Consider the following 27,592-nt stretch of genomic DNA (forward strand, 5'->3'; position numbering starts at 1 on the left):
TGAAGGCATGCGAGTTCCTTGGCTCACTTCTGTTTCAGTTAATAATTGCCTGAAAGGAAATGATGTGAATGCTGTCTGTTTCTTCAGATCAAGAACTATTCTCATCCCAAAAGGAATGAAAAATGTTTGTTTTCTTTTCAGAGGTGAAAGTAATCATGAAACATGTCTATTTCTTGCAGGCATCTCAAAGTTTTTCCACAATGGGTACTGCTTGAGAAAAGATGCGATAGCTGCCAGCATTCAGAAGATTGAAAAAATTCTGAAGTGGTTTGAGGGCCAGCAGCAGCTCAGCTTTTATGCAAGCTCATTACTGTTTGTTTATGAAGGTTTGTGTCAGGCAACAACCGTGCGGTTGAGTGATGTCACGCTGGCAGAGAAGAGAGGAGTGCCCAAAGGACTGTTATCAGGTGGAGACATACTGGAGTATAATAACAATATTCATGTAATAAATTCTACAGAGAATGGAAAAATCGAGGCCTCTGTAAGTAAAGGCTTGTCCAAATTCTATGCACTTCACAAAAAGGCATACTCGAAGAGGCACCACAGTCAACTCTCGCTAAAAGTTGAAAACTTGGAGCAAGACAACATGTGGAAAAGCAGCACGTGCATTACACAAGAGCATCTGAATGGAAATGTTATACCCCAACTGGAAAAAGTTTTCTGTCACATGCCAACAGAGATAAAGGAAAGTGCAAACGTGGAAGTCCGAATGATAGATTTTGCTCATGTGTTTCCTAGCAACACAAAGGATGAGGGCTACATTTATGGTCTGAAGAATTTAATCACAGTACTTCAGAATATTTTGGATAACTAAATTCTTTGCTATGTTTTTTACTGGGGGCCAATGATAAAGAAGAGCAACAACATGAAGAATTTCTGCACTTGTAATGCTGTATAACTGGGTTTGTATTGTTCTATATTTTATTTGTCTTTGTACTTTTGGTAGAAGGGTTTAACTTTTTATAATCTCACTCAGGAAAATAATTGATAGTTAATTAGGGAGTGTGAAAGGATGAAGATACTTGAGAATAAGCAGGATAGGTAAATTAGTAGAATGAATTGTATATGGTTGGCTTAAATCCAAGGAGTACAGTTGTACAATAAGCAAGGATTATGTTAGTTCCCGTAATGACTTTAGCGTAGGTAACATTTGCCCACTTAGCCTTGACACTGAGCCGTATCTTCATTAGCAGGTTTTTAGAAAATGGACTGAAAACTCTAACGTGCAGGATTGATGTCCTCAGTACTGCCCTCTTGTGTTTACTGTATTTCAATAACTGGAGTTAACCCTACTTTGAGAGAAATCCTGTTTCGAGTCAGTAATCTAACCTGGAAGCCAGTGTATTGAGAAGGGCTTTTCAGTGTCACGGGACGATATTGTTGTTCTTTTAACCCTGGTGTGGGCGCTTCCCCTCTTGGTGGTTGTCTGTAGCTGATGTTCACCACAGACAAGCTACAACGTAATTTCTGTTGAGGTGCTAAGAAAATGCTGGAGTAAAATATCAGGCTTAAACTGCACAACTGCTAGAGAAACTGCTTGTTCCTAGGAAAGAGTAAAAGAATGCAAATGCAAGATGTTCCAGGAACTAATTTGGTTTAGGAGATTAAGTCAATCTGTTAATAGAGTGTCTGATGTTATGACTAAGGGAAATGCCTTGCTCCTTTATTCTGATGGCCCTTCTCCAAAAACACTGCTTTTTAAAAGCAAACTAATTGAATGGGGAAACAAAGCGTTTTGAGGAAGCATACAGAGATTTATTTCCTCTAGCCGTTTGCTGCTTGTATTTTTGCAACAAGCGTTTCACGTTTCCACTGCTGGGGAGCACTGACTGGAAACGACGAGCAGTACAGGTGAAGAACCCTTTACTGCGAAGATCCAGTCCAGCCTTGGAGCAACCAGACGTACCTCTGTCTGTTGCAGTGGAGTTGTGGCTCTCTTACCCTGGGCTAAAGCTGGTGCTGCTTTTTTTTTTTTTTTTTTTTTTTAAAAATGACACACAGGCAAGGTGTGTAATTTGAAAGTTGTCCCACTTCCTTCTTTTTCACAGGAAAAAATCAAGCTTTCATATGGAATATTTGAGATCAGGATGATGTATCCAAAGCATTTTTGGTGTGTCTCTTCTGTATGCTGTGTACGTGTCCAACCATGCATATAAAGTCAGCTATACGAAAAGTCAGGATGGAGGAGTCTTGCCATCCGTAGAGCAAGATTTTAATGCTTTAAGCAAGCCGCAGAAGTAAAACTTTTTAGAAGGGATTTGGTCATTGGAGACATACATCTTTTACATGTGGACTTAATGTGACACTGTGGCCTTGCTGCTCTCTCTGTATGATGTTCTGCACTATGCACTCATTTGTGTACACATGTTTGCAAGTTCTTGATCTGAAGTCTGTTTTCTATATCAGAAAGAGATAAATACTTTTTCAGGCAAACATGCTGTTTTAAATACAGCTGAAATTTTAGCTCTATTTTGAGAACCTGGGTTAATTGGAAGAAACAGGGTATTATGTGTTTAAACTTTAGAGCTAATATTGGCCAATATGTTCAAGAATGAAACTGATCTGTTAGTAACATAATGTTTTTGAAGCATGGGAAAAGATGCTTGCAGGATGGGTGGTATCATTTTGTTGAAAAATTTATGCAAATTATGGTGAAGGCTGAGGGGAAAATATCAGGAAGATAAAGTATTTTTTTCTACCTGGTATTCCTTTGCACCATATAGTTAATATATTCCCAACTATCTGTGAACTAATTTAAGCCATATTCTGGAAAGAGTTTGTGGTTTTGTTTGCTTCGATGCTGGTTTCTCTGTTACGATTTTCTTGTTCTGTCCCGTAAATAGTCAACACTAGAGTAGTCTAGGCTGGTAGTGGCCTTGTATGATAAATTCACAATGTTTTATAGAAAACATGGGGGAAACCGTTTATACATCTGAATTTTTGTCCTCTGTAATTCATCTCTTCTGGATTTTCATCCATTTTGTGCCGGAGAAATCAGACATCTGCCTCAGAGAAGTCAGTTATTGGAAATTGATCTGTATGCTCTTAGTACAAGCGCATTCTCCTGTCTCTGCTTTAAGATATATGTCTTCAGTGTTTGAATGCTCTTTAAGTATTGATTGTTGTGTTGACTTTGGCAGTGTTTGTAATGCACCTGGATTATTGTTAAACTGTCAGAATATTTTGAATTAAAAAAAATAAAATAATTTTATCATGGTTTTTTACCGGTAGTTATTATGGATGTATTTCTGTTAATTTAAAATGTAGCTTGAGAGATAACAGTATTTTTAATTGGAAGTTGTGTAAATAAAGCTTGCTGTAGAGGTGTTTTGGCATAGTACTAACTGTGAATTTAAGCCTGCAGAGGCGTTATATTCACATTGTTCTTGCACATTTTAGATTTGGTGTTTCTAGTGTCTTGTATCTGATCAGATTGTTTTCAGTTACAGTTGGAGATGTATTCACAGACATCATTAAACAGATTACAGAATTAATTAGAAGATGAAGAGGGAGACACTGGTCACTAAATGTATGCATTGCCATCGATCTCCCTCCCTCCCAGTGATGCCTCCTTTTGTTCTCTGTACAAAGCGTCCAGGACAGGTGACAGTTACGTGGAAATCTTGATGGAAAAGGTAACAAGGCTTACAGGCATTTCTGTCCCATAAAACTGGAAGTAGGTCCTTTCCCCAGACTGGTGTGGTGTATCTGAGTGCTGTTGTTGTTGATGAAACCCATCTGTTTTGATTTTAAGCAATAAGAGTTTGATTTAGCAGAAATTGATTGTCAAAAGGGAAGATTCATGGAGCATTTTCAATCATGTACTCTCTGAGAATATACTTTTCTGAAGACTTTCTGCCTAGGTGATTGTGAGAATTGTGTATAGGCTTGCCTAATAAGAGCTTGAATTGTATAAAGTTTTATAAAAAAGTGTTTACATATATAGTATTTTTGGATATGGGTGGAATTTGTTGCATAAATTACATTGGAAATTATTATACCATTATGAAATGTTTAAAATATTTTAATCAAATTGTTTTATGAACTGAACTGGAGACTTTACTTACAGTTGTGAGTCACATGAAACTTGTAGTTTTCTATTTTTTTTTTTTCTGCTGTAATGCATAGTCAGACCATTCTTTTCCATAACCCTACAGTTTCATGGAGAGCTTTTTAAAGTACACAGTAGATTAGGAAATCACCGATTCCCTTTAGTTTGATTAACAGAGTGTGTATGTTCTTGAAATACTTCAATGCATGTGATATTTTAAGTAACGTTAGTATATTCTACATCTAGAGCCCCAGTAAAACTTCCTTTCCTGCAGAGACCTCCTGCTAATCAGAGTCTGGATTATGCAGTATTTAGAGTGGGCCTTTCCACATGTTACAGCAGCAGGGAAGGCATCACCTGCGCTGGCCATGTCAGGTGGGGATGTTTACAGCCTAAACTTAAGATCTTTATAATTGTTTTCTCACTTCATGATGAGAAGTACTCTCAAGTATAGGAAGACAGTGGAAGGATAGAGACTGGCATCTACATCTGCTGTTTAAAGTTATCATTAGTTGTTCATCCGCCCTCCCCCCTCCCCCCAAGTAAGCTTTCCTCCCGAGTGCCTTCTTTGGCCCTTGCCACTGGTAACCTTCTGTAGCATCATTGTGGAATGATTTAAAGTGAAATTTTTATTTCTTAAAAAAGTATGTCCCATATCTGCTCTTAAAGTGCAGATATTGGAAAACACTATCAAAATGCCTCAAATACTGTGGGAAACATGATTTCCCTTTTGCACTCTTTCCCACAGAAGAGCAGGAGTGGAATGTTAGTGGAGAGCATGCTTTCATGGGAGACTGGATCGTAGGTTTTATGAAAATTCTTTATCTGTGTTTTGAAAAGGACATTTTGGGGGCAAGGTGAGTGACAGCCAAACTGCATGAAGTTCTCCTTTTCTTGCTGTAATTAATATTGAGGTTAAGGTTTAAGAAAGTAGCATAGCGGGAAGCGGTGAAAGTTCGTAAGGAGCCCTGAGCAGGACATCTGGTCCGTTCTGCAGTGCAGGTAATTGCTGCGGATAAGATCCAGAGGCTGCAAGTCTTCAAGTATCTTGCAGGGAGAATATGCCATGCATATTCATTGAGTTACAACAGAGTGTTGTAGGATGTTACCTGGGAAGTACATTACTCTCCATAGCCACAGGCCAAATACTCTCCACTCTCCATGTTCACGGCAATCTGTCAATGAAAGCTGCAGAGAAGGTTGTCATCCAAAGGACAAATGTAACCATTTGAGCAGTGTTTGAAAGGAGAAAAATGAGAAAAGCTAAGGATCGTACAGCAGAAAACACGCTTCAAGAATTATCTTCTAATATAGTCTTGTTTAGCAGAGATGGGCCCCGTGTATTTGGAGTTTAATTGGTTTGTTACATGACATTCAACAGCAAATAGTCAGAACAAAGCTACTTTAAAAACACCTTAGTTTGAATTGTGTACATTGGTTCAAATAGTTATTTTATTTAAAAAAAAAAGTGACCTATGAAGTAACTTCCAAATATTATGTGTTGAACCTGACTATAAATGAAACTAGAGTGCACAAAGGCACTTTAATATTCTGGGAAATGTACTGGAAGGTAAATGAAAGCATGTGAAATTGCACCTGATGTTGTGTTGTTAATTGTTTTTAAAATCTAAAATTCTACATTAATTATGCTTGATGGATGAATGTATCTAGTCTAGTCTGGTCTCAGTTTCTCTGACTCAAGTGTCTAAAGCCGTCACTCAATCTCCTCTAATTTATATGTGTAATTTCTTTTGCTATTTTTTGCCATTATTGGACTGCAGGGGGTATTGTTAATATTACATGTGTTTATTTTATAGAATATTGTACTATGCTATCTACCAACTTTTGTAACTTAATTATGAGTGATATTTAGGGTAATCCTAATAGCTGTATATTTGGCAAATTATTAAAATTTTCTGCAAGTGACTTGCAAGTATAATTGGTTTCTTTTTAATACAGGAAGATTGTTTTAGCAAAAGTTTTCTTGAATATACCTGCACTGATTAATCCCTTTTTCCTTCTCCTTTTTTTCTGTGTGCTATGTAATAGGTGTTTACCTTGGATTTACCAGTTTTGCTTTACCACCATATTTCTGTCATGGCATCCATTGCTATTATTTGTTGGTACCTGCCTTGGTGTTCAAGAGTCATCTCTATAAAATGGAAAAAAAATCCAGCTCCACACACACAAAAAACCAAAACAGAACTTTCTTTTTTTTTTTTAAACAAAATTCTGTGCATTGCTGTGTTGCCTGTGAATTGTTGGTCAGCATTGAATTCCATCTCCATAGCAGTCCACCAGTCTTTTTCCTAAAACCTTCTTCCCTGCTAGGAAGTGCTTCCTTGAATGAAAAGAGGATTGGAAAAGACGAAGCTATCCCCTTAATTGAGACAGAAGAGAAAAAAGGGATTTTTCATAAATCTGGGAGAATTCAGGGCTTGATGAGCGACTAGGAAAGGGTTATTTTATTCCAGAAGAATCAAACCTTGAGATTACCTTTAATGTTTGAAAGCTGTGAAAATCACACCCTAAAGGTGTGAGAGCTTGACTTGATTTTTCTCTTTGTCCTTTCAGAAGAGGTTAAGTAGTTGGGCAGTAAAAGGAAGGCAGAGATGAAAATGTGGAAAAGCTACACTTCTCCTTTGTGCTCTGGGTTCTAAAGCAGGATCCTGTGAGTTCTCAAGGAGAAAGTAATCTGAGCTGTGTATGAAAAAATTTACTGCCTATGTTAAGGTAGGCATCAGAGTTACCGCTTTGCAGATGTGAAAACTAAACTAATCAACTGATGGGCATCATGGTTGTAATTATATTGGAACAGTTGGTGCCAATTAATAGTAGTTTCCAGTTGAGGGATACTTGCGGATGATGCCTGCAGTTATTTTGGAATATAGAGCATAGCAGTCTTATTTTACACCATACCTTCAAGTAAATGGATTACGTTGTTTATGCAGGACATCTGTATCTAAAATTTCCATAATACTTTAAACTCATCCTGGAAAACATTTGACAGGTCCACGAGAGGCTGTGTATGTTGTTGATTACAAGCCCTTTTGCATCCACGATCAGGTTCCTAATTCTGAAAGCCTGCAGGAACACCCTTCCAGTTTCATTGTAAATCTGTTTGGTTTTGGTGCTTTGGTTTGGGGGTGTGTGTGTTGGTTTTTTTTAAATGTGTTGTCTTGTTTCTATACCAAAAGCTTTCTAAACGTGTTCAGTAGTCTTAGTATTGTCCTGTGGGCCTGTGCAGCCTTCCTTCCAGTGCTGCAGAACTGAAGAAAGCATTAAAAATGGGGTGAGGCTACAACTGTGGCAAGAAGCATAGTTTTGTGAGGATCTATTTTTTAGTGAGTTTAAAATTTAAAAAATCTGAATGGTGGCTATGCGTTGCAGAATCCTCTAAAGAAAACCCCATTCCCTTGTTTTAGAGTGAAGGAGGAACCATGCTCTTTCATTGCCTGCTCAAAATCATTTGTCAGTGGGGTATCGCCCAGTTGGGGGTCACCCTGTCTCTCTGCTGCCTCCTTCCATGCACTGATGTGAAGTTTTGAACGGCTGCACAGTGAAATGTGTCAGGGAGCTAATGTGGCTGAAAACTGACTCGGACAAAGAAAATTGCATGTGGGGAGGTGCAGAGGGGAGCTGGGGAAATGCAGAGAGTCCCCCTCGCAAGGAAATCCCATCCAGGATGGACATGGAGCTTAGGCTGTTTGGATACAGTCCTGTGTGAAGACCGAATCTACTACTCGCTTATCATAAAGACCTAGTTGCGAGTCTTTGCTAGCACAGCTATTGGGTTTATTTTCCCCTGCCTCTCTGTTGCACGAAGTGTGACTAATGGTAAATGTTACAGTCCTCCTCTCACCTCGCCCTAGGCGATCTGTTTCTGCGCCCTCTCCAGCTCAGCCGAGGCTTTCTGCAGTGAGTGGGTTTCACTGGAAACCAATCTGACACATAAATTACTAATATTCTGCTGTCCTGACTTCTTCAGTTTGGCTCATTTGGGGGGAGACAAGTGCCTCTTCTGCGCACAGTGGAAGCGGTGAAATATTGTGGCTGTGGAAGGGGAATAGGACTGCTAGAGAGCTGTTAAGGAGGCTTGCCTTTAATATCAGACATTTCTCTTCATCTCCTGTTGCTGCTCTGCCATCTTTGCTTGTACTTTTCATCCTTCTTGCCACCGCCAAACGTAGACTTCTGCTAAATGTAACTTATTTTAGTTTGTGGATTAGGACAAGATCTGAAGGTAAATGTAATCTAGAATACAAACTGTAAAATGTCTGCAGTCAATACACATTTTCCTCTGGTCATGTCTATGCTTACTTTGACCCTTAGCAGAGCAAATAAATCTACCTACATATTGTGCACTGCATCTGAAGGGCAACCTATAGCCTGCTACACTGTATGTCCCCACTGCTGGCAGTAAAGAATTGGCGTCAGCACACGCTTTGGTTCATGAAGCGTAAGGAGAAATTGAGTGCAGCCCATTTTCCCACAGCTATATAAGCTTTGCAATGTGGCTAGCAATAAAAACTTGATTTTGTTAGCAAATTCAGTGGATATAAATTGGGCAAGCAGATGGGAAGCTATCAAATAGATACTGTGCCAAAGTACCAATTTTGCAAAATTACTTTTTAAAAGAAAAGCCAGAAACAAACCAGGAACCAGCTATGAAGAAAATATGGACTTCTTGGACTTTGGTCAACACAAACCATTTGTTCTCACATACTGTGACTCTGCAACTGTGGTAGTGTCTCCTCTAGGACGTATTGGTATCCTTTTCGCATGCAAAAAACCATCCCTGTGTCCTTTGGCTTCTCATATACCTGTTCATGTAAGTTTGTGGGTAGGAGTGGTAATTCCCGAAAAACATCATGTTTAGTAGCAAACAAAAACCATTGGGAATTTGTATTGGATCTCTATTTGATCCAAGCAGAAAATGTTGTTATGCTATTATGTAAGTCCATAAAAGCAATGGTTCTCCTATAGCTTGAACACCCTGTGTGGTTTTCAAAATATTGATGGAAAGCAGAGCTGGATGGACCCTCATGCAGAATCACACAGCCTTTTGTTAGGTCTTACCCTCTTTAAAGTCACAGTGGTCTCACTTAGCTGGGGACAATGCATCTCCCAGCCCCCTGCTCAGGTCACCCAGGGCATGTCTCCTCTCCAGCTCCAGTGGTCAGAGCATCTTCCTCCTCCATTAAACTACAGTTGTTGCCACGGGCTTAAGTGATAATTATTAATACTCTGTTGTGCAATCTTCTTTGTAAAGAAAAATAATATTCTTGTGAATAGACAGCATGGACTTGGCCTGCCTGCTCTCTTCTCTTATAAATCTGATTTTTTGACTAAACTTGAGTATTAAACCCATGGTTTTAAAATGAACTAAGAGACAAATCTTAATTGCTCTTATCAGTTAAACTGGTTTTGTGGTCTGTATGAGGAAAACGGAGGCAATAAAATAGAAAAAGAGCAATCCAGGCATCAAAGCAACAGTTATGATCTGTCTGGGTTAACAGATGTATTTTTATGAGTTTGTAATTATCATTGCAAATTAGAAAAACGTACTGCATTATAAAGAGACTTGAGAGCTGGGCAGTTTGCACAAGCGCTTCCCTTTCCTTTGTGTTGTTAAACAAATCAAACCAAAATCATGGGCCATACACATCCTTTTCATTAAATTACAGTTATCCTTAAAGCTAATCAAAATGCATGTAACTGGATTTTTTTGGTCTAATTAAAGCCCAGCAGCTCACACAGGTTTGTGGGAAGTGCTTCTGAAACAATCTGAAGGCTTTCAGCAGCCTAGATTGAGCCCTCTGAAATCTTGTATCTGACATAAGTAGTTTTAGTAATAATGTTAGTTCCTAGGTTTGACCTAAGTTTACCATTTGGTTAGTCATTGCTGAGGGTAATATAACTGCAAAGCCTTTATTTGTGTTAGACCTTTGTGCAGCCACTGAAGGAAGGTGTCCTTGGGGAATGTAAAACGTGCTGCTTTCCAGGGCTGGCAACTTTTTGTTCAGTGGCCTTTTTCAAATTAATTGTACAGAGGGAAATTTGATTATAAAAAACGAAAAGAGGGAAAAAAAGAAGGAAGTCTCCAGTGCTGTACTTCCCCTGCATCCCTCCTCAGCCAGGGCTTTTACAGAATTCAGCCCACTGACTGTAACCACATGTTGGCATTTAATCAGCTTGGATTAATTTCTTCTTCTTCCCCTGCCCCTTCCCTTCTTCTTCCTCTGACAGCTTTCCGGGTCCATTTTCAACATTAGTACCCCAACATCTGGAGCAAGAAGGCTCTAAGTATCTCTCCTGCCATGGTGGTGCCTCAGAGGGGCTGATAACCAGCCAGGTCACGTCATGGCTCATCTTTGACATCCACTTGCAGCAAGACTACAAGCACTAGTGTTTTCACACTATTAAAACTCTGTCCAGAGAAGTGAAATGATGAATCGATCTGTAAAAGCCAGTGCGCCTCTAGGAAAATAGCGAAGACATGGAATTCCTGAGTAGACCCCTGATTTATGCTTCTTTATTGACCCTTTTTCATTTTCAAAGTTTCCATCTCACCTGGTACTTGCCAATACAAAAGCAACCGCACTGTGTGTTGGAGCAGTGGCCAGGGCAGCTGGCGTGGGAAGTCTGAGAAGTGAATCAGAAGGTCTTTATAATGCAAAACTTTTATTGCCAGCAGGAAAGGAAGGTGCCACACAATTATGTTAGCTTTGTCTAAATGAAAGTAGCTCCCAGGGTATAGAAATCAAGGCAGAATGGACAATCAATTAAAGAAAGGACAGGGGGAAAGAGGAGGAACAGAAGAGGAGGAACACATTTGCAAGGGAGTTTTCCCTTAAAAAAGAGTGCATTCAAGTAAAAGTTTAACAAAAATAAGGGTTTGTTGCTTGTGAAGCATACCAGTGTAATGGGCTAGTGATGGAAATCACTGATTTATTCACAATAAAACAGAGCCTGGGACTCGTAGAAGGATTCCCTTAACTTTGTCTATGTTATCCTTAAATCCCAATGCCAGCTCTCCCCATGGGGGCCACTGTGCATATTCCATGTGACTCTTGATAAAGTGGAAAACTGACTTAAATTTTTGCCTTTAAGTGGCTCTATCAGTTGGTACAGAAAATTGGAGCTGTTGCCTTTTGACTGGTGTTACTAAACAAAGAATGTTTGGGTCCACTTTTCTCAGGGACATCAGCAGGAGCTTTCCTCTTGGAGTATGTTTGGAAAAGACCCTTTTGCTCCTCCAATCTAATTCAGTGCCATTTCCAGTTACGCACCACGCCTGAGTACAGAGTACTGCCAAGTATCCTGAGAGTTTGGAGGCTGATACAATGGTCTGCAGCACCTTCCTAAACCAGCTGCTTCTCTGGGTGGTGCTAGTGCTGATTTGGGATGTGCCCCTTATACCCAGCGGGGACGGTGGCATTTGGCATTAGGCCACACCACTGATTTATTCTCTGTCTGCTTCCTTCTTCCCATTAGGACTTTGCAGGGGATCAGACCAGGGGAAATGAGCCTTTGGGTTTCCCCCACGGGGACCCTGGGGCTCGTGTGACCAGGGTGGGGGATGAACCGGGGAGGCTGGTTCATGGGACTGCTGCGCTCTGTGCTGGAGGCCTGGCGTGGGTCCCCATTGCTGGTTTTAGTGGTATCTGCACAAGTGTCACTGATGCCCTCCGTAGGCCACAGCTCGGCTTTGCGTGCACTTTTCCTATTTCTCAGGGCTGAAGCCTTTTCAGTTTTTTTTGTTCAATGTCTCAAGATTAGTATCCTGTTTGTTTGTGGAGAGTGTCCTGAATTTTGGTCCTCTTTTGGCACTATGCCCCTCAACTGTCTGATTCCAGAGTTTCTAGTGATCCTCCTGAGACTCTTTAATTGCTTCAGGTTTTTTTTTTTCTCTTGCCCTGCCTTTCCTTTAGCAAGAGCTAAACCCACCACTGACAGACAGTGTTTAATTCTACCATTGGCATATTTTTTTTCCAAAACATGCAACAGTAATTCTGGTTTGTGCACCACCATCTATTTTAAACATAACAAATACCCCATGCAGCTTTCTTACACGTGGAGAATGATTGGGGGTTTTTGGTAAATAGCATCTTTTGCATTTTCCCTGGCTGCAGATCCCCGTGGCAGTGGGGAGGCCCTGGAGCCTCCCAGGTCCCCTTGCACCTCCTGGCACTACTGTGGCCCTGTTCTTACTGAGGGTGTTAATATCTCACCAGCATGGGAAGATAAACCCTGAGATGGTTCTGGAAGAAGACCTGTGAAATTTGTGGCAGAGATGGCTACTCCCCATGGGGCTTTTAGCTTTTGGCCTGCAATTATTTTAATTAAAATTAATTTTAAGGCATTGCTTATCATCGAAGGCTGATCAGACTTGATTTTTGTTCCACGCAGGGATCGTCTGTTGGTGATAATTGCTTTTTGTTGCTTTTTTTACTCAGATGCAGATAGGATGAGCTGGGCTCTGCAAACCTGAGGAGCCTTTGGAAAATGCTGTGGATCTGTGTTTCAGCTGTGTGATATCTTTAGCTGCCAGATGAGACATCCCAAAATCAATGTTCCAGTTACCTGGGCAGGGATTGACAACACTTGTCAGCCCTGTGCGTGGCATTTGGGTTAAAGTGGAGATTTAGTTAAGTAAGGCTAAAATTTTGGGCTGTCAATTGTGAGAGTATTTTGTGGAGAACCAGAGCTGGAGATGCTCTATGACTTGTGCCAGAGGCAGGTCATGGGGGCGGGGGGGTGTGTGACTGCTGAAAACCTCCCTGAATTTCTGTCCTCTGTTTGGAGATCTACAACTATTTTCTTTGGCGGTAGCAGCTGAGATACTGCCGACAATAAAGAGAGCTGCTCTGCCCCAATAAAATGCTAGAGATAGTGCATTAAACCTGACCAAGACAGGTTTACTACTGCATATCTCTTGGCTTTATAAATGTATATTAGAGAAACCATTCTATACATTAATGGGATTATTTCACAAGATGCAGAGAAGTAATAGAGCTCTTATATCAGTGGAGTTGTGTTAAACAGTCTTAGGACTAATTATTAATTACTGATAATAATCAGGAGCACTTTCCCAAGGGAAGCTGTTGCATATGCTTAGTGGAGTGTGTTACGACAAATATTGATGTGTTTTCTTAGAAAAATGTGGTTTTAAGGACATCAGTCTATGATTCCCTCAGCTGCGTGGTTGTAATAGATATGTGTTTTTAAATGAAAATCTGTGAGGGTTATGCTACCTGGCAAAATAACATAACTAAAAAAAGAGACCCTCTGGAACATAAAGGTATGTATATGGGAAATACCAATTCCTCCAGGAGGAAAGGCTGCTGGCTTTGAATGAGAAAAGGATGGGAATAAAACCCCAAACTCCTCCATGCAGCCTCATGAGGTGCCAGGCAATGAGGGGACAGTGGTGAGGGAGGGGGAAACAGTCGGCAGCCGGGATATGGGTGAGATCCCAGCTTTTGCCTACAGTTGAGCCTTCATCCTCTCACCCCTCCAGTTAAAGCTCCTTAATCACAGTTTCCTCAAAAAATTGGCCCTCGAAAGTAGGTTAGAGATGAGCTTATAACCAGCAGCACTGCCAGGGTTCAGAAAAGGAAGGTTTTGAGCAAGAAGGCACCAGCTGCTCCCTGAGATGGTTTCTTTCGCCCCCGAGTATGGTGGCAATGATCTTTGCCAGCAGTGGGCACAGCAGCCCAGCCGTGCAGAGGGACTTCAATCAGAAACCTCACTGGAGTGCCTGAGAGCATCATGTTAACCTGCTGATTCATGGGAAAAGGAGGAAAATGCTGTTTTTCAAAATCCCCCTCGTTAGTAGTGTAATAGCCAGGGGAAGTTGAAATAACAGGATTGATTATGTTCTGTCTTTACAGCAGCCCGCGCTGGGTCATGGCCACTTTTGGAAGCAGCTTTGGAATAACTTTCCTTCTTGTTCTAGGACAGCTTATTTAGGGAGTTGCTCTGGGTTTTACCCTCTGGCAGGTGGTTTGCATACGGTGTTAGGAACAGCATATTCCACAAAATAATTGGTTTTTGTAGCTCTTTGTGTGTTCTCCGTTGAAGATGCTGCCCTAGTGCCAGTGCACGTCTGTGTAGCAGCATGGATGTTAGGGGCTCCAACATGCAGCTCTTGCCTGACCATCTTGTATGGGGGATGCAATATGCTATAGGTTTGCACCACCAAAGCCTTCTTGCTTGTGTGTGGAAAGCCCAAGTTTTGGCTACAAGAGAGGTCCTGAGAAAGGACAGAGGTTGGGAAGACAGAGGGAGGCCTGGGGGGGAGGCTTTCTGCCTTTTCCTCTTTACTGGAGACCCCAACTCCATCTCCCCCTAACCTGGAGGGCTTGCAGGGATCTTCCTACCCCTACCACCACTTGGACAGAAGACGTTTTCCTCCCCAAGACATCTATGAGTGATTAATTGTAGCAAGAAGGTTCTGTACAGGCAGAGGTAAGGTGAGCAAAGGAGCCCATCCTCATCTCTTGTGGGCTGGGCAGAGTCCGAGCTTTGAGCCAGTTCACCTACAGTTACATAGAGCTTAAAATGAAGCTGCTCAGTTTTTTTAAATCTCTTCAGATGGGTCTTGACTCTGGATACAACACTTCCCACTCCCATGACCAAGCAGGGAGGTTTCTGTGGCTGGTCATCCCTGGCTCATGTCTGCTCAGGCAGGCACGAGGCTGCTGAAACAGCTGAGCGTGGAAGGAAAACGACTTGTATTTTAAGGAAATCCAAAAGGTTGTAAAATGAAGAAAAATAGTAATGTAACTGCAAGCCTTCTGACTGTTTCACAGCACTTAGGATCATTAAGAAAGGTGCAAAACAGAACAGCTATTTGTGGAAAAAATGAGACTATTGAAAGTCATTCTGATTTTCTTTCCTTCTCTGATCCTCTCTTATTCCCCCCCCCCCGCTTCCTGGTTGCTCTTGAAATAGCCACAGCACCTATTTTTTTATTAAATAGAGGAGGGGCAAAGACTCTCCAGAGCACCCTTCTGCGTCAGTGCCAGGACACATACAGCTCCCGATGACAGGAGAGCCTCTTCCCACTCTTTGCACACAAATGCACTGGTGCCTGGGATTATTCTGGAAGCAGCTAAATAACCTGTTATGCAATAACTGTCTTCATTGTACATGCCATGCTGGCTGCTCTCCCGGCTAGGATGGGGAGGCAGCTCCTTTTGGGCTGAGTGAATTGCATTAGGGTGATTCAGTTGATTTTGGCAGAAATACTGGCCACACCTCCTTCCAGTGCAGCTGCAAATGGCCCATCCAGCGACCAGCAGCAATCCCCCTGCTTTAAAAGCCCCAGAGCCCTCAACCAGGCAGGTACTGTAGTTTGGCTCTTTGGTGTTTATTAGTCTAATGGGAAGAAGTTGCTGGAATTCTGTGGAAAATATGAAATAAGTTCCTCTATTTGCCTTGGTCACTCACATTGGTTTACAGGGGGGTCTGAGCTTGCCCTGCTGCCTGTCAGCCATCCTCTCTCACCAAGTCCCGTGTAGGGGACATTGCAGTGGAGTGTCCCAAGTTCATCAGGAAAGCAGCTCCATGAAGCACAAAATGCAATGCTGAAATAAGAAAGTGCCCTGGCACAGATGTGTGCTCTCTGGAAGAGGTGAAATCTTGCCACATCCTGCCTATCTCCCCTTCACACTCCAGCTGTCTCATCAAAGTCTTCCTTGTGTTTGTTTTTGTTGGAAAACAGCAAAACACAAAAGCTCTAATGCAAAATATCTCCTTTTCTATTTCATATGATTTATATTTCATCTTCTGACAAATACAATTTTCTTTTGGCTTTCCTGATGGAGTTGGAAACATCAGGGTGATTAATGCTGACAATGCATTTTTATTTTATTTAAGCATTTAGCATGGGATTTCTCTTTAAAACCCACCCAGAGGAAGTCTGTGGGGATTGGATGGTGCACAGGTGAAAAGCTGATGTGGGTCCTTCCTTACAAAATGCATCCCCTTGCTCTGTTTCTTGTATGAGGGAGGTTAAAGGAGCCAGTATCTGCTTTGAGGATTTAAATGCATGAATAAAGTGAGTAAAGGATAAATAAAGTTGGGAATTGCTAGGAAAAGCTTCTCCTTCCCGGTGAAAAGTTGAGGGAGCTACTTGCAGCTCTGCTAGTGCTTGCAGCAGGATTTCGAAGTTGGCTCCAGCAACAGAAACTCTGGAGGGAGCTGTAAGCGCAGTTTTAGCACGGCTTCGGGGTTGTTTTTTTTTTTTTTCCACCTCTCGGCCAAAATTGAGCTTTAAAGAGGTGGTGTGTTGGGCATTTGAAAGTGGATGTATTTTTGAGTGATATGAAAAGAAATTGTTTTACTTACCCCTGCTTCTCTGAGTTGCAAATATAGTTACTGAAGTCTTTGTAAGCAGTATTCACTTGTGCCTTTGCTGGTCAAATTTAAGTGCTTTTCATCAGTGTATGAGGCCAGTTCTGTTTTCTGTGCTGGATATCAACTTTCTCTGGAACAGAGAAACAAAAGGGTAGGTAAAACTACAAAACATAGACAGCAGGTGTGGATTTTTTTGGGGGGAGGGGCTTTTAAGGATTTTCATGGCTTTTGAGTGTTATTGCTGTTTTTGAGATGGTGATAGCAAAAGGGGATAGGTAAGCTTAGACAGAAACCTCTGAGCTGTATGTGTGTTTAACAAAGCTGACAAAAGACAGCATTTAGATGTGCAATGTCTATAAACGCTGGGAGGGCTTTTTTTTTTGGCAAATGACTGCTGAGAAGCTATGCAACCTCAAATGAGGGGTGAGAAACATTAAAAAAAAGCCTTGTCAGAGGCTGACCTGGAGTTTGCTTGGTTTTCCTCTCCTGTGGGAGTTATCCCCAGCACTGGAAGCTGCTGTCTCACCCTGCTCTCTGCTGGTATTTTAAGTATAGTGTGAGGAAAGCCCAATAAACTGCTCCTATTTTTTGTTGGTTTTGGGACAGCTCTGTTTCTTCCAAGGTGTCCTGTCTGCTCGGGAAGACCTTTTTTTCCTCAGGAGCAAGGGAATAATTTAGGTTGTTGGTCACGCTTGAGCCTATGTAAGGAGCGGGCCTGGGCTTAGGAGTCTCGATTCAGATCAGAAATGCCTCATGGTAATAAGAAATGCGCTATTTCTTCTGGTGAAGTAGTGCTCATTTTCACTGAAGACCTTTTCGGTAAAAAATGCCACTTTCTTTTTGAGAGAAAATACACATTTGAGTAAGTTTTTTTTTTTGTCCCCGGAGAAGCGGAGGAGCCTGAGAGAGCCGCTGGCAGGCGTTACCGACCCCTTGCTGTGCCCTGGCCCCCCCCCGCCCAGCCTGAAGGACCCGCTCGCGGCCCTTCAGTACTGTATTTCTCACTAAAACAAAGGCAGATTTGGTTTTATTTATTTATTTTAAACCAAGGCGCAGCAGTCGGGCCTTCGGTCCTGCCACGGCGATGCCGCGGGATGGCGGGCTCCCTTCACGGCCCGGCTCGGCCCGGCCCTGGGCGCCAGCCGGTGGCCCGCCCCGTCCTCACAGAGGTGGCCGGTGGCCCAGGCTGGGGCCGCCCCGCTACCCCCGCCCCGGGTTGAGGGGGGTTCCCGGTTGAGGGGGAGCAGGCAGCACCCGGGTGGTCGGTGGGCACGCAGCGCTCCCCGCGTGGGCAAAGCTCACGCTGCGGGTAAGCCAAACCTTACTGTTTTAAAATCACTTGGTGTGTGTGTGTGAGGAAGATGACTTGGGGGGGATGCCATCGGTGGTGGTGCCTGAGGTAAACCTGAGCCGAGCAGCTGTGCGGCTGGGGAGGCCTTCCTCAGGGCATGTCTCTGTGGCCAGTGAGGTACATTTGGAGCTTGCGAATGCTCAGGCCCATGTCTTCACTGCAGCCTTTGAGGCCGGCTCGTGGGGAGTTCGTTTTCCTCTCGGCTGAGGGGAACTGTGGGCTGAGCTGAAGGACCACGGGGAATGGCTGTCTCCAGTCAGCAGGGTCAAGCATGCAGGGGTTTTGGGGACAAACCACTCTCGGGATCCTGAGGGATTCCACTCTGGGAGCAGCAGCAGGGGCAATTTGCTGTATTAAATAGTATACTGCACGCTGCGTGCACAGGTCATCCTGCCTCATGTGCCAGAAATCTGGTCCTCAACTGGCAGTGAAGGGAAAGGGAACATGCACTACTAAATATGTAACCTTTGGGATATCTGGTGCCCTTAGGTGCGCAAAGTCATACTGGAATCGCACAAGAAATCATCCTGAGGCCTGTGTGCCAGTTGAGCACCGGCTGCTGCTGAGAAGTGGCTCTGGCTCTGCTGTTATGTGGGCAGTGAGCTGTTGTGTACCTGCACCCCTGATGCCTCCTCCTGCTTCCTCTGTGGGTCCTCAGCACAGGCTCTCCTTGGGAAGAAGTGGTTCCTCCTCATGTTTTCAGTCAGATCTAGTTGAGCCAATGCTATTTGGCACATGTCCAGTGGTGGCATATGCCACATAAAAAAAAATTAAAAAAATAAAAAATTCCCAGACAGCAGTCTGTTCTACATCTATGAAGTGTAGCAATGTAAAGCTGTAGGAGGAATAGTAATGTCTCCTATGAGTCACCATGGACAAAGTGATATACCTGTTAAAAAAAAAATAAAAAAAAAAATCTTCTTGTCCAAAACTTTGGTGGAACAGGACTTGTTGGAGTGTGAAGTCTGACTCAGCTTCATTCCAAATCAAACAGGTTTACAAGGTTTATCCAGTTGTTTGGGGGGATGGCAACCTTGATGGCAGCAGCAAGACAGCTCTAATTTGGTGTTTATAAGTTGCTTATTGTTACCCAACTGGACAGCAAGCAGGAGCAGGGCAACAGTGAGGCTAGCAAGGATGCTGGTGATGTAATACTACTCTGCAAAAATAAACATTGTGTCAAGGATATAACTTTTTTTACATGCAAGAGTTTCTTTCTTGTGTGGTGGGGAGGGGGTGTTGCTTTGTTTGCTGCTGTGAAAGTGCAGCCATCAAAAAGGTAGAGCCCAGAGCTCATCACATTAGTGCCTTATTAGCAAAGCCAGACTTCATCCAAGTTCAGATCAGCTTTGAAGTCCTGGAGTGAAATCCTGCCCCGCTGCCACCAGTGGGAGTGATGCTCTTGACTTTGGGAGTTGGAGGGCTCAATTCCCGCTGTTGATCTCCTGGCAGGCTTTGCCTGCGCTTTGACACGTTCTTCCTGGCTATCATCTGTTGCTGGAGACTGAGGAAGGTCAAGTACATGTAAAATTAGGGTTCAGGACTGTGAGCAAGCTGCTGCCTGCTGTCCTCGTGACCTTTCATGCTGAAACAATGTCAGGTGAGAGGACATCTTGCAGAAGGAAAGATTTCCAAGTATTTGCAACTTTGTAGTGCATGACTATGAAATGGTGCTTCAGGCCTGTACCAAGATGGGAAAAGAAAAGCCCTGACCTTTTGTTCTCAAAAATCTTAACTCTTAAAATTTTATTTTAGGATTGTGTCAAATCTAGTTTTGAATTCTCTTTTGGATTAGAAAGAAATAGATGCTTCTGCAGTGTATCAGTTTAATGATAACAAACAGTGGTGTAGCACTAGATGTCAGTAGTGCTTCACCAGTTTCTGTGTCAGACCTTACAGGCTTTATTTGCTGCTGGCTTTTGGTGCATGGCCGCCCTCTCCTTATTCCATATTTTCCAGAATAAACATGTACAAATGTTCTGTCCTTCAAAAATACATTTTCTCCTACTTTGCTGTCCTTGGTGAATAACCATCTTAGGTCACCGACTTCCAAAAATGACATGTTTTCTGACACTTCAGTAGATCATGCATAGGCTTTTTTGTTCTTAGTGGTCAATCTGTAAAAGTTGTATCTGGGCTAGTAACTTGCTCATTAAAATTCAGGTATGAAAGTTTCAAAAGCGGTTCAAATACTACCAAATAACTTTTTATTTGTGAAAAGATACCCCAGATTTAAATGGTCTGGTTTAGCTGCATGCCTTTATTAAACTTAAACTAGACCACTATCAGCCAGATGCTTTAATGAAGTGTCCTTTATCACACTTCAGGAAAGCAAACATAGAAAAGAGGTAGCAAAATTGGCTGAAGGACTCGTATTTCTCTTCTTAAAATGCTATAAAACAGAAGACCCATTTTCATGGTGATCCTACGCTGTTTCCTGGTTCATAATACTTAATAAAAAATATTGCTGGTAGTGTTGTGACAGAAGTTGGATAGTGCAGTGACTTCTTGCTTCTTCCTAAGAAATATTTAATATGTTAACATAAAGTTTCTGAAACCGAATTTCTGTTATTGGAAGAGTTTCTGGAGACTATAGCTATTTCTCAAGCGTACGCTGTTGTAAAAATTCAACCTCTATCAAATAATTATGCTGTTTGGCTTCAGGATGGACTTTAAAATGTAAGCATGTCTTGTGTTTACTCTTGTTTTCTTCATTCAAAGTCATTGTAGCCTCTTAGGGCAGGTGCTGTTCTTGTGTGGTTAGATGCTGGGAAATGTAGGGGTGTTCAGATCTCAGCTGTGCCTCTTGGATGCAGCACGCACTTACACAGGGTGGGGAAGAGAGATGTAAGCTTAGGAAAAATGGAAGCTGTGTATAGAGGGAGTTTGCTAAGCTCATCAAATTTGCCAGAGGAATTTCAATCACAGAATGAAACTTTGAAAATTGCTAATTTTCCCAAGATACCAAGAGCAGCAATCTTTCCAATAATCCACACTCTTCATGCATGCGTTGGATTTAATGAGATGGAAAAGACATTCCTCATTTCTCCTAATACAAGAGCTGGGAATGTAACATGAAATAGCTAGCTGGCAGGTTCAAGGCAAACAAAGTATGTCTTTTACACAAAGTTCAGTGAAATTGGAGAATGCATTCCCACAGGGGATTGCAAACAGCAAAAGTTTAAGTGTGCTGAAAAGGGGAATAAAAATTGATGGCAACTCAGCTGAGAGCTGTTAAATAGAGCCAGATTAGGGACAAGGAGTCCAGGTATTGCTGATCCATGGAACAGGGGACAGTGTGCAAAGGCCTTGGCAGAGTGTATGAGGATAAGCAGATGTTTGTCTGATACATGTGGGTGTATCAAGCCTGGGAGGTGAGGCGGCAGGTCCCTCTGTCCCTGCCACTAGTCCTGCTTTCTGTCTTTATGTAAATGTGCATTGGGTTTGTGTGGCAAGGTTTTGGTAGCAGGGGGGGTTACAGGGGTGGCTTCAGTGAGAAACTGCTGGAAGCTTCCCGTGTGTCTGATAGAGTCAATACCAGCTGGCTCTAAGACGGACCCGCAGCCAGCCAAGGCTGAGCCAATCAGCAATAGTGGTAACGCCTCTGTGATAACATATTTAAGAAGGGGAAAAAGTTGCGGGAGACACAGAAATGGCAGCCGGAGAGAGGAGTGAGAACGTGTAAGAGAAACAACCCTGCAGATGCCCAGGTCACTGAAGGAGGAGGGGGAGGAGATGCTCCAGACGCTGGAGCAGAGATTCCCTGCAGCCGGTGGGGAAGACCCTGGTGAGGCAGGCTGTCCCCTGCAGCCCGGGAGGTCCACAGTGGAGCAGATATCCACCTGCAGCCCGGGGAGGACCCCATGCCAGAGCAGGAGGATGCCCAAAGGAGGCCATGACCCTATGGGAAGCCTGTGCTGGAGCAGGCTCCTGGCAGGACCTGCAGATCTGTGGAGAGAGGAGCCCACGCTGGAGCAGGTTTTCTGGCAGGACTTGTGACCCTGCGGGGGACCCACGCTGGAGCAGTCTGTGCCTGAAGGACTGCAGCCCGTGGAAGGGACCCATGCTGGAGCAGTTTGTGAAGAACTGCAGCCCATGGGAAGCACCCACGTTGGAGAAGTTCATGGAGGACTGTCTCCCGTGGGAGGGACCCCATGCTGGAGCAGGGGAAGAGTGTGATGAGTCCTGTCCCTGAAGAGGATGAAGCGGCAGCGATAATGTGTGATGAACTGACTGTAACCCCCATTCCCCTTCCCCTTGTGACTCTGCGGGGGTAGGTAGAGAATCTGGGAGTGAAGTTGTGCCCGGGAAGAAGGGAGGGGTGAAGGGAAGGTGTTCTGAGATTTGGTTTTATTTCTCATTACTCTACTCTGGTTGATTGGTAATAAATCGAGTTAATTTTCCCCAAGTTGAGTCTGTTTTGCCCGTGACGGTAATTGGTGAGTGATCTCTCCTTGTCCTTATCTCAACCTACAAGCCCTTAGTTATATTTTCTCTCCCCTGTCCGGCTGAGGGTGGGGGGAGTGATAGAACGGCTTTGGTGGACACCTGGCATCCAGTCAGGGTCAACCCACCACAAAATGTAACAATAAGAATTTTGTGAGAATAAGCATCTGGGAAGAGACTTCTGCTGGGAAAAACAAGTTATCGTCATCCTTACTAGAGACTGGAAAAATGGCAGCCTTGGACACAATGCCAGGGGAAGCTGTCCTGCATGTGGAACTTCTTATTTTTAATAGTACTAGTAAATCCTTAATGCTAAAATGAAACAAGAAGAAAATAACGGTTCTGTGTGACGGAATGTTGTATTTTAAAGAAGTGTTATCATGATATATTCCTTACCTGTGCGGTGTAGGTATGCACACCTTATCTACACTCCTTATGCTATCAGTTATAAGATAGAAGACAAGAGCTGTAATCTTTGCTTTTGTGGCATCTCTTTGCTTTCCCTTTGGGAGCTGTGTTGTCATGGTCAGCTACAGCTGTCACTCCAAGTCAGCTAGCCTGGAGAGTAAATTTCCTTCTACTGAAATAGTGTGATCAAAATAGGACTTTTTAATCCATTTATCTCTGTTTCTGAGATTTCTTTTTTAAATGGTGTTTCTGTGTACTAGGCTTGCTGTGGTCTTCCAACTGTGTAGGCTAATTTCTTTGTGTTTATTCTGGGTTGGCATCTGTTATGGTCTGTACAGACTAAGAATTGTGGAAAAACCACTAGGAGGATTGTGGTATTGTGCGACAGCATAGTGTTCTCAAACGCAGTCACAGGTTAAAGACTAATTAATCCAGGGCTGGGTCTTTCTCCTTCACCAAACAGCTTAAGGCATCCTCAGGAAATATTTCTTTAACAGCAGAAATAATTCATATGAACATGATGCAAGATGTCTGCAGAAGCCACTTAACAACAGGTTAACTTAACTGTTTTAGCAACTTTAGTGCCTAAAATGTTTTTTCGGTACTTGATCACTAGGGTATGAGAGAGTTTCTGGGGACAAAATTCAGCTGTTCCAGTTGCTCCAAGTCAAAATAAGTAAAACCTGCTGTAGACCAATAGAAGTGACTTTTAATTTTTTTATTTACTTTTAGATGACTCTATTGGTTCACGAGTGTGGCTATATCAAGTAATATTACAAAAATGTGCTCAGATGGTTTTGTGGGAGATAGTGTCACATTGAATTTTGCAAGCATGGGGCTTCCTTCTGCTTTGCAGGTTACTCTGAGACAAGTAAAGCAAGGATTAATCAGTACCACCGCAGTCTCCTAATGTTGGCATATCTTTGAGATCCCATCTCACCTGTTGCCATGTTGGATTATTTACCACTGCTAATTGGTGCTTTTTTTGTCATATTGGGGAAATGAGATGTGTTGTGGTGATGAATAGTGGTCAAGAATGAATCAGGAGAAAGCTTCTTGAGAAAGCCTTGTGTTGGTGCTGGAATCTTAAATGAGTCTGACTCCAGATTTATGTATAATTTTTATAAGAAGATAGGGCTGGTGAAATTAAAGGTTACCTGACTGTGTTTAAGCTTGCTCTGGCACTGCAGACAGTGATTTCCAAGGTCATTCCTAGGCCCCCCTGGCATTTCTGGGCACAGCTCCATTGCCTGTACCTCATTCCTCCTGCTTTGTTACACATCAGCTTGTCCTCTCCTTGTAGAGTTTCTGGTGGGCTTTCCTATAGCCACACCAGAAGTAAGAGCAGGTCCTCAAGTAATAGGACCTTCTTTTAGCTCTGCTTGGGACCATTTTCAAGAAGGGCCACAGAAAAGTTCCATCATGACTTCTGCTTGCACAAGAGGTTGTGAGATCTTTGCCTCTCGAGGGGTGCATCTTTCACCAGAGGTGATGAATTTGCCAGTGACCTCCTGCATGTAGTTTCTGAGATGAATTTCTAATGGTGTCCTAGAAATAACCCATCAGCATACACAGCCTGCCCCAAAAGGCTCTAGTGTGTCCCCAAAAGCAGAAGGTAGGTTCACACCAAGCAGTAAATAGTTGTCTGGTCAAACTTAATACTGATGAAAGATGGTATCTACACGTGCCATAGTTTGTGCTCCTTCCCAAACCTGGAGGAGTTTTGTTGGTAAGGGGCTAAGAGTTTCAGGCACCTTTTCCTGTGACTGGTCTGGGGTAGGACTGTTTGCAAATGCTGGTTCTGAAATCCATAGAAATTCATAAAGTATCTGAAACCTTCCATTAGCCTTCAAATAGTATTTACAAATTTTATTGTGAATATTTGTTTTATTAACTTGGTCATAAAGTATTCCAATATTTGATATGGAATTTATTAAACGACAATGTTAAAGTAAAATTGCTGGAATAGAAACAAAGTAGATGTAAGTCCTCCTGAAGGAGGATGATCTAGCAGTAGTGACAGAGACAAGGTGTCATTGTCCTCACAGGAAGAAATAGGGTGGATTGGGGAGGAGGAGATTTTGGTACCATGAGAATTGTGCTGCTTTTGAAGTGAAGGGTAGGAAGAGGTTAGTGGTACACAAATTGTGGCAGAATGGAATATAGAAACAAATAAGTAAATTCCCCGAGTAGGACACGTGCAGTCCAGAGAGGCCTTTGATTCACAAGGCAAAGGAGTCCTGTGCTGATAAGGGCAGTTGTGCATGACTCAGGAGAGTTAGCTTTGTCCCTGGTTTTGCTGTTGACCTCACACCTCTCTTTCTTTCTCCTTTCATCCTCTGCCTTGTGTATTTATACTGTGTTTCTTTGTATTGGGGCCAGCCTGCTGGAGAATGTGTGTTCATTCAAGATCTTGGCTGGGGACTGCAGACACTCTTGTCATAGAAATAAATAATCTTTAAAATGCACAGGGAAGCTGCAGAGGGTAAGATGGAGGTGACACTCTTTGGTTCCATTTTTGGTAAGCTGGCAGCAGCATTCTGCATATAGAGAATTATTTTTTGAAAAGCAGCCTGCTATGCAGCAGGGGAATCACAGGCAGCAGCAGTAGAGATTTGGAAGAGACTTGATGGTGTGGTGTCTAGCAAAAGAATGTTGTAAACCAGCCTGAGTGTTCCTGCACCCAGGGCTAACCAGGTATTAGCCAGGAGAGTTGTGGGGCTGTGCCACAGCATCCTGTGGGTGAATGCAGGTATGGAAAGGCTCACTCACAAAAGATGCTGGTTTTAACAGTTTTAGATCTGCTAATTGCTAGATATGAGTGAAGAAGATGGGAGTCTTTGTTGGATTTGAGCCTACCTCTCCATAGTGATGTACTGACATAACTAAACCTGGAGACTTTTGTGTTATAGATGAGAAAACTAGCTACCTCACTGGAAGTGGTTTTTGAAAAGAAAAGTTTTAAAAGCTGGTTTGTTGTAACTTTAAAAAGCAGAAAATACCCGTGGGTAAGGAACCAAGAAAGCTTATGTGCTGTTGTGAAAAGAAGATTGAAATCTGAATTCCTTGAAGCAGAGATTTTTAACTTGAAAAAGAATGCTTTATTTTGAACAGAAATCATCTGCAGCATCTCCTGCAGGCAGACATACATCCATGTCCTGGTGATGAGGTGGGTCAGATGGAGCTTTCTTACCTGGGACCAGCACACGCAGAGGATGTGGCTTTAGCAAGGGTTGTGTGACTTGGGCATGTCAGTGATTCTCCAGCCTCTGTGAAATTCATATTATACCAAGACGCAAGTGGTATTGTCTTGCCTCCAGCTTGGAGGAGAGAAAATGGTCCCAGAAAAACTACTGCAACTTTTTGTACTAAGACAGGAGATGCTCACCCAGCAGCTAGCTGTCATCTGCTGTTTGTTACCAGCCCTTTCCTGCTGTGGGAGCCTGATATTTAAAAGCTGTTTTACTGCTGGGGTCTTCCTGTACAGCAGAACAGGCTCTCTATAAAGCACAGAGCAGCCTTTCTGACAGCTACTGTAGGAAATATCACTAGGAAATGTAGCCTGAGGGTCTGAGTACTCTGGGAGTTTTTTGTAACAGTGTTATTTCCAGAATAAAGCTACTAATTTTGGCGCTCAACTCTGCTCATGTTCATTAGGTAGATTTTGTGCCTTGCAATGTGTGCTGTTGAATAAGAGAAGGGTAGGAAAGGTCAGTGGGGAAAACCTGAGAAGACTGAAAAAAAGGTAAAACTGGTAAAATGGAGCAGAGAAGTAGTGACAAGGTGGTGGAGCTGCCTGCTGTTTACAAGCTGAAGTGGTCAGGCTGGGAAGTGAGGAACAGCTGAGAAATGAGCATCAGCAGTGAAGCTGCTGAGGATGGCAGTAAGGAAATCCCACTGTGAAGTCCCTCATGGGAGGGTGTGCAGGGGGTGACAGTGGGTGGGAATGTAACCCTGCCTGAGAAGAAGGATTAAAAGCAAGCATTTGGAGCTCAGTGAGCAGGAGAGAAGACCAGCTTATTTTCCCTACCGCTTTTGCAATTTCTTCTTGTGCAAGTTTTTTCATTTCCAACGTCCTGTGAGTAGCCTGACAGATGTGAAAAGACAGTGCTGGAGCTGTCAGGGCACCTGGGACCGATTAGTAGAAAAGTGCAGCTTTTGTGGGCTTTACCTACTGATTTTAAGTTGGTCTGTGTGGGAGAGTGTGTTAAGGAAAGGCCGTGTGCAGTGCCCTTTTGTGGACTTGCTTTTTTCTTGTTGTCCTTCTGCCTTTTTTAATCTACATGGAGATGTGGGTAGCAATTGGTAAGAAAACTGTAACCTGAAGCAATGAAACTATTTTAAGATTTGTGTCTTGAACTTCTCAGCAAAGTTATGTCTTCACTGCCTAAATCAAGTTGGCTTTCATTTTAGTGGTGAGCGCTTGGCTTTTAAGCCATTAATGTAAGGATGGAAGTCACTGGTATTGCTCTACAGACCTGTGGAGAATTGTATCAAGTTCTCTGAACAGCTGCTTAACAAACACTGCTGAATGTGTGCAATGTATTAATTATTTCCAAAGGATATGCATGTTGTTCACTTAAATATGCCATGATCCTAACATAAAATAAATTTTTAGTGAGACCCCCTTTTAGAGAGGAGTAAATGCATAGGGTTTAATAACAGCAGTCACTTGTGTCCTTGGAGTTGGGTCCAAAAATAAGTTGTTGGCCCTGCAGCCTGCTATGTGTGTTGTGCCACGGGACACTGCTTTTTGCTCACTTTATCCCTATGTGCCTCTGCAGCTCCTGCTGCCTTTTGCTTGTTCTGTTGAGTTGGTGGGTGAGCCGTTGCCATCTTCTAATGCTCCAAATTCAGTGAAACTGTTTTGCAGCAGCAAGAGGATAGGAGAGGTGCTTTCCTTTACTTGCTGCAAAAATGCTGCTCTTGAGCTTATTGTGATGGTCCTCTGGGTCCCTCTCTGACTGGAG

At 42.9% G+C, this 27,592-nt stretch overlaps 1 protein-coding gene across 2 annotated transcripts in view; it reads left to right on the forward strand.

The window, feature by feature from the left end:
• Positions 1 to 5,977, forward strand: part of IPMK (inositol polyphosphate multikinase) — a 43,705-nt gene extending 37,728 nt beyond the window's left edge. Inside the window, exons 6-7 of one of the 2 annotated variants that reach the window (XR_012650074.1) lie at positions 180 to 902; positions 2,049 to 5,977. Coding sequence is in view for 1 of the 2 variants with exons in the window: in XM_075025446.1 (XP_074881547.1) it covers positions 180 to 814 (635 nt within the window). In the remaining variant the exon portion in view is untranslated. Of the gene's footprint in view, positions 1 to 179 lie in introns of both variants that reach the window. The other variant, XM_075025446.1, reaches the window with a different exon arrangement.
• The last annotated feature ends 21,615 nt before the right edge of the window (positions 5,978 to 27,592 follow it).

Source organism: Buteo buteo, chromosome 4 (genome assembly GCF_964188355.1).
Source record: "Buteo buteo chromosome 4, bButBut1.hap1.1, whole genome shotgun sequence".
Classification (NCBI taxonomy): domain Eukaryota; kingdom Metazoa; phylum Chordata; class Aves; order Accipitriformes; family Accipitridae; genus Buteo; species Buteo buteo.